A 6,367-nucleotide genomic window follows, 5' to 3' on the forward strand; every position below is an offset into this window, starting at 1 on the left:
TCACTTCCTGTCCCATAGCAAAACAGGAAGTGAGAGGAAATCCCTGCAAATTGGGGGGGGGGGGGATTCCTTGGGGACCCCCAGGTCACCAGAACTAGTGTCCTCATTGGAAGATTTCCCCTCTGTTACTTTTCTGGGGGCAACCCAAAATTTAGGATTTTCTTTTACTTTCACTTTCAATGAAAACGGTGAACCGGACAAATAGGGGGGTTGAATCTCCTTCACGGGGACACACTATTGCCACCACATCCCTGGTAGCGTACATTATGAAGAATTAAAGCGCAAAACATAATTTGTTGAGCCCAGTGTTGTTTTTATTCAATTTTTTAACCACTGGTTTTCCTTTACACCAGTGCTGAAAAATAACTGGTGAAGTCAAGTAAAAGCTAGATATAAATGTTAAAATTAATTGTGTTTAAAACACAAAGTCAGAAAAATTCTCCCATGTAGTGCGGCTTTCCCTGCACTGCAAGGATTAACTGCTGGTTTAGGTCGAGGGGAAAGAAGATCTGCCACCCCAATTCCAAAAAAACATTGCAGTAATATGCAAATCTCATAACCCCACATTTTTTCCACAATAGAAAACATATCGGATGTTTAAAGTTAGAGAATGTACCATTTTAGGCAAAAAAATAAGTTGATTTTGAAATTGATGGCAGCAACATGTCTCAAAAAAGTTGGGACAAGACAACAAAAAGCTGGCAAACTAAGTGATACTAACAAGGAAGAACATTTTGCAACTAAATTAGGTTAATTGGCAACAGGTCAATAACATGATTGGGTAAAAAGAGCATCTTAGAGAGGCAGAGTGTCTCAGAAGTAAAGATGGGTAGAGGTTCACGCTGTGTCTAAAAATTGTTGAACAAATTTGGAATAATGTTCCTCACCATAAAACAGCAAAGACTTTAAATATATCATCTTCTACAGTACATAATATCATCAAAAGATTCCGGGGGAATTTCTTTGTGTGCAAGGGACAAGGCCGATCTTTGGGTCCTCGGATGTAACTGCATTAAAAACAGGCATGTATCCCCTCCTGATACCACACTATAGTTAACCCTTTATTGAGCTTTCCCAGTGATCACCTCTTTAATGGGGTAGTATTCCTCTAGGTCAGCTATGTGGAGAAGAGTTGTTTTTACTTGCAATATATTCACTTTTTATTCAGATAGGTTTAGAACATCCATGCTCTTGCTCCTGTAATAGCGTTGTGTCTACTGTCATTTTATAGACCCAGCTTCTCCGGAGCTCCTAAGCCTTTTGTTTGGGTTCTGTTACTCTAGATTTATCGTTTTTTTAGATTGTATTTTTATACAAAGTGCCTGTACTACACTTACTGTCACGTGAAGACTGATATGCTGATGAGTCGGAGTCTTCACTGTTTTCTAAGTATTTTCTTAATATTTTGAAAATCAATAAAAATTATAAAAAAAAAAAAAAAAAGAGCATGCACAATTCTGAGATCGATATCAACATGGGCCCAGGAATACTGTCTGAACGCAGATCGCCATTTCATCCCATTTTCTCTGGGCCAAAGCTCATTTAAAATGGTCTGTTGCAAAGTGGAATCAAAAGACAGATTAATCGAAATTTGACATTCTTTTTGGCAACCATGTGCACGGAGTCCTTCAGACTAAAGCCTCGTACACACGCTACGAATTTCCGCTGACCGGTCATCCGTCTTTTGTCCAGAGTGGTGTCTATTGGTTGGAATGTGCTCTAGACTGCACACAAATTTTCCCGTACGACAGAATTCTACTTCAGAAGTGATGTCATGTGTTAGATTGCTTTGTATGTGTTCTTTCTCTCTGAGCATGCCTAGTCTTGCCCATAAGATTTTTCCCCATCGAAATCTGTACCGAAAAGTCGGAGTCGGCTGTCGGAAGCACCATACTAACAAGCTAAAAATCGTCAGATCGGTCGTCGGCCTAAATTTTCCGGCCGAATTTCTTATCGTGTGTACGGGGCTTAAAGAGGAGAGCAGCTGTGCAACGTAGAGGTCTTGGGGCCCATGGGAACCACATGGAAACCACCAAAGAGAGAAGGGGGCCAATTATCAAAGGGATGCCTCACAAGATGGAAGTAGTAGTAGATGTTTTAGGGGTGGTGTGACTCCCATGGGTCCTGTGTCCACCACCTAGACTTCTACATTGCATAGCTGCTATGCGTCTGAAAAAAATGTTGTACAAAATAAATTTCCCAATCCTGAAGAAGCATCTTTCACCATGAAATGCGTTGATGTAGAATCCAGAAACACAGTCTTATACGCTACAACATCATAAGATTGGAATTGTGTGATTATTATAATGGATATGTATCTAGGTTCAGTTCTCCTAGGGCAGTATTTATGTATTCTCCCCATATAGGGTTTTTTAAATTGTTCACTGTGTTCATTTAAACTGATATGAATAATTTATATTTTTTATACTTTGCTTGCTTCATGCTTTTTCCTGTAAAGTACATTTTATAGAGTAGCAATTTTGTTTCTCCATGTACGTTTGTGTATAGAGTAGGATGTGGTACAGTGGTAGCCTAACTTGATGGTGGTGAGTAAGAAGAATGATCCTTACCTTGGTGATCAGTGAAAAGAATATTCCTTACATTGGGGGTAGTAGGAAGAAAGCTTCTTACGTTTGCAGTGAATGTGAACAATCCGCTTTAGAGATAGCTACACATATCACTGATGTCAATGATTACTCATCTGAGAGTTATTGCTCAAGGAACCCCAAGCAACCTCTGGAGGAACTCAAGCCTTTTTATGGAACACTAGTTGAAGAAAGGCTGCTATAGGAGGTACATGACTATAGCAATGACAACAGTCTCTGAGCTTCTTTAGGTGCAGAGACCAATGTAAATGGCTCTATGTACTTAGTAAAACACAGCTAGACTTAAATAGCAGTACTACATAGAGCAGCATAGTAAATAGTTATATCCATTTTTAGATATGTAGTTCAGTTTGCACCAAAGATCAGAAATGAACAAATTGCTTATATTATTATGCACTTACATGTTCAGTTTGGATTGTGTTGAATAAAGTGGGGACTTGGTACCACGTGAATCCAATGACTCCAGTAGGGATGGAGACAAGCAGCACAGAAAAGGACAGAACGCTGCCAATCCAATAACGATCAGCCCACCTCTATGGCAAAGAGAAGCTGCTGATCTGTATGCTTCCTAAAGGACTTCAATGCATTAGATCCAGTCAATCTCCAGTTTTTATGTCCATCACAGAACGACAATCAGATCTGAAATTTGTGCCGTGCTGTTGGTTAACTGAATAAAAGGCCCGCCATACCATGATGAAGCTACCACGTTAGAGTACCAGACCTGAGCAGATCTCCACGTTGGGTCCATCATCTTGAAGGGCTGAGAAACTACTTTACATGTGTACATGTGTGGTGGGGACATATCTTCACCCAAAATGTGTGTGAGTGAAAGTTGGCAGGCTTCTATTCTGGATCAGGTCAGTGGAATGAGATGTTAATTCAGTAAGGGATAATCTGGGAGATTATACATACCTCTGGGAGATGGGGGCCGCTGGAGCTTTATGCTGAGCCAGCCACTCAGCCCCCACCCTAGAGAGAATCCGTAACATCCTGTCTAAACATAACTCCTAACACTGCGGATGATGGAAGGATGTAAAAGCATGCACATTTAAAATAAACTTGTCAAAAACCAAGGGAATTCAAGCTAATCATGTGATTAAAAAAAACCCAATATAAGCAGGGGTTCATTTCTGTATTGTTAATATTTTAAAATGATAATTAGGTTCAGAGAAATAGGGTGATGAAGTAATATGCAAATCTCAACATTTTCTTGTAAAGATTCAGCTTGGCTCCCCCTATTAAGCCTCATTAATGGTCAATCATGTCACAAATGAAGGGGAAATAAGATTTTACTGACAAAAGTGTAGCCATTTTTGTAACTTTACCTCCATAGGTGTACTGTATTACTTACATTAATTGTTCTAATTTTGTATGTGTGACTCCTGACTCCCTTCACTTTTTGGGGTAACCCTGGACTCCCTTCTATTTTGTTAAGTAACCAAGGACTACCTATCTATCATGTTGTGACCCTAGAACTCCCTTCTGTTGTGTAACCCAGGACCCCTTTCATTTCTATTGTGTAACATAGGACTCCCTTCTGTTGTATTGTGTAACGTACAACGCTCTTCTATTGTGTTGTGTAACTTAGAATGCTCTTCTATTGTGTTGTGTAACTTAGAATGCTCTTCTATTGTGCTGTGTAACTTAGAATGCTCTTCTATTGTGTTGTGTATTTCAGCATGGCTTTCTACTGTGCTGTGTAACCTAGGACTCCCTCCTATTGCTATTGTATTGTGTAATCTTAAACTCCCTTATTTTTTGTTTGACCCCAGTCTACCTTGGGCCTGGTTCATACCTATGCAGGTTGCGGTTGATGCAATGACAGTGTTGTGCGACTGAATTGGGCTGTGAGACTGTGAGTGTGGTGCGACTGACCGGGCTGTGAGATTGTGAGTGTTGTGCAACTGAGTGTCAAGTGAGTGAAGCGGAGCACCAGAGGGTGAGAAGGTAGAGTTCAGTGGCGGCTGGTGCTCAAAATTTTTGGGGGGGGGGCGCAAAAAGAAAAATGTAATAGGTATTGCTTCGCGTCAAAAAACGCAGTAAAAAATTGCGTGACTTTGAAGTCATGGTACAGGCATGGCATACGTGATGGTACAGGCATGGCACAGGTGATGGTACAGGCATGGCATAGGTGATGGTACAGGCATGGCACAGGTGATGGTACAGGCATGGCACAGATATGGTATAGGCATGTCACAGGTCATGGTACAGGAGATGGTATATGCCCCCTTTCAATGCAGTGACCAGCGTACATGCCCCCTTTCAATGCAGAGACCAGTGTACATGCCCCCTTCAATACAGAGTTCAGCGTGCGTGCCCCCTTCAATGCAATGAACATTGTGCTGTGCCCCCTTCAATGCAATAAACACTGTGCTATGCCCCCTTCAATGCAATAAACACTGTGCTGTGCCCCCACAATGCAGATTTCAGCGTGCATGCCCCCTTCAATGCAACTGTGCTGTGCCCCCTTCAATGCAATGAACAATGTGCTATGCCCCCTTCAATGCAATAAACACTGTGCTGTGCCCCCTTCAATGCAATAAACACTGTGCTATGCCCCCTTCAATGCAATAAACACTGTGCTATGCCCCCTTCAATGCAATGAACACTGTGCTATGCCCCCTTCAATGCAATAAACACTGTGCTATGCCCCCTTCAATGCAATAAACACTGCGCTGTGCCCCCTTCAATGCAATAAACACTGTGCCCCCTTCAATGCAATGAACTCTGTGCTGTGCCCCAACAATGCAGAGTTCAGCGTGCATGCCCCCTTCAATGCAACACTGTGCTGTGCCCCCTTCAATGCAATAAACACTGTGCTGTGCCCCCTTCCATGCAATAAACACTGCGCTGTGCCCCCACAATGCAATGAACACTGTGCTGTGCCCCCTTCAATGCAATAAACACTGTGCTGTGCCCCCTTCAATGCAATAAACACTGTGCTGTGCCCCCTTCAATGCAATAAACACTGTGCTGTGCCCCCTTCAATGCAACTGTTTTGTGCCCCCTTCAATGCAATGAACACTGTGCTGTGCCCCCTTCAATGCAATAAACACTGTGCCCCCTTCAATGCAATGAACTCTGTGCTGTGCCCCAACAATGCAGAGTTCAGCGTGCATGCCCCCTTAAATGCAACACTGTGCTGTGCCCCCTTCAATGCAATAAACACTGTGCTGTGCCCCCTTCAATGCAATAAACACTGTGCTGTGCCCCCACAATGCAATGAACACTGTGCTGTGCCCCTTCAATGCAATAAACACTGTGCTGTGCCCCCTTCAATGCAATAAACACTGTGCCCCCTTCAATGCAATGAACTCTGTGCTGTGCCCCCACAATGCAGAGTTCAGCGTGCATGCCCCCTTCAATGCAACTGTCCCGTGCCCCCATCAATGCAGAGTTCAGCGTGCGAGCCCCTTTCAATGCAGAGCGCCACAGCATTGTCCCCAATCACTGCAGAGCGCCACAGCATTGTCCCCAATGATTGCAGAGCGCCACAGCATTGTCCCCCAATGATTGCAGAGCGCCAGCATTGTCCCCCAATGATTGCAGAGCGCCACAGCTTTGTCCCCCAATGATTGCAGAGCGCCACATCATTGTCCCCCAATGATTGCAGAGCGCCACAGCATTGTCCCCCAATGATTGCAGAGCGCCACAGCATTGTCCCCCAATGATTGCAGAGCGCCACAGCATTGTCCCCCAATGATTGCAGAGCGCCACAGCATTGTCCCCCAATGATTGCAGAGCGCCACAGCATTGTCCCC

The 6,367-nt window shown here is 43.4% G+C and overlaps 1 protein-coding gene across 1 annotated transcript in view; it reads right to left on the bottom strand.

Moving 5' to 3' along the window:
- The window catches only part of LOC309559561 (estrogen-related receptor gamma-like), a 94,938-nt gene extending 91,506 nt beyond the window's left edge, over positions 1–3,432 (bottom strand). Inside the window, exon 1 of the mRNA XM_082262867.1 lies at positions 3,008–3,432. Coding sequence (XP_082118993.1) covers positions 3,008–3,009 — 2 coding nt within the window. The 5' untranslated portion in view covers positions 3,010–3,432. The remainder of the gene's footprint in view (positions 1–3,007) is intronic.
- Between the last annotated feature and the right edge of the window lie 2,935 nt (positions 3,433–6,367).

The sequence above is a fragment of the Pelophylax lessonae genome, assembly GCF_965119305.1.
Source record: "Pelophylax lessonae genome assembly, chromosome: 7".
NCBI classification, from domain to species: Eukaryota; Metazoa; Chordata; class Amphibia; order Anura; family Ranidae; genus Pelophylax; species Pelophylax lessonae.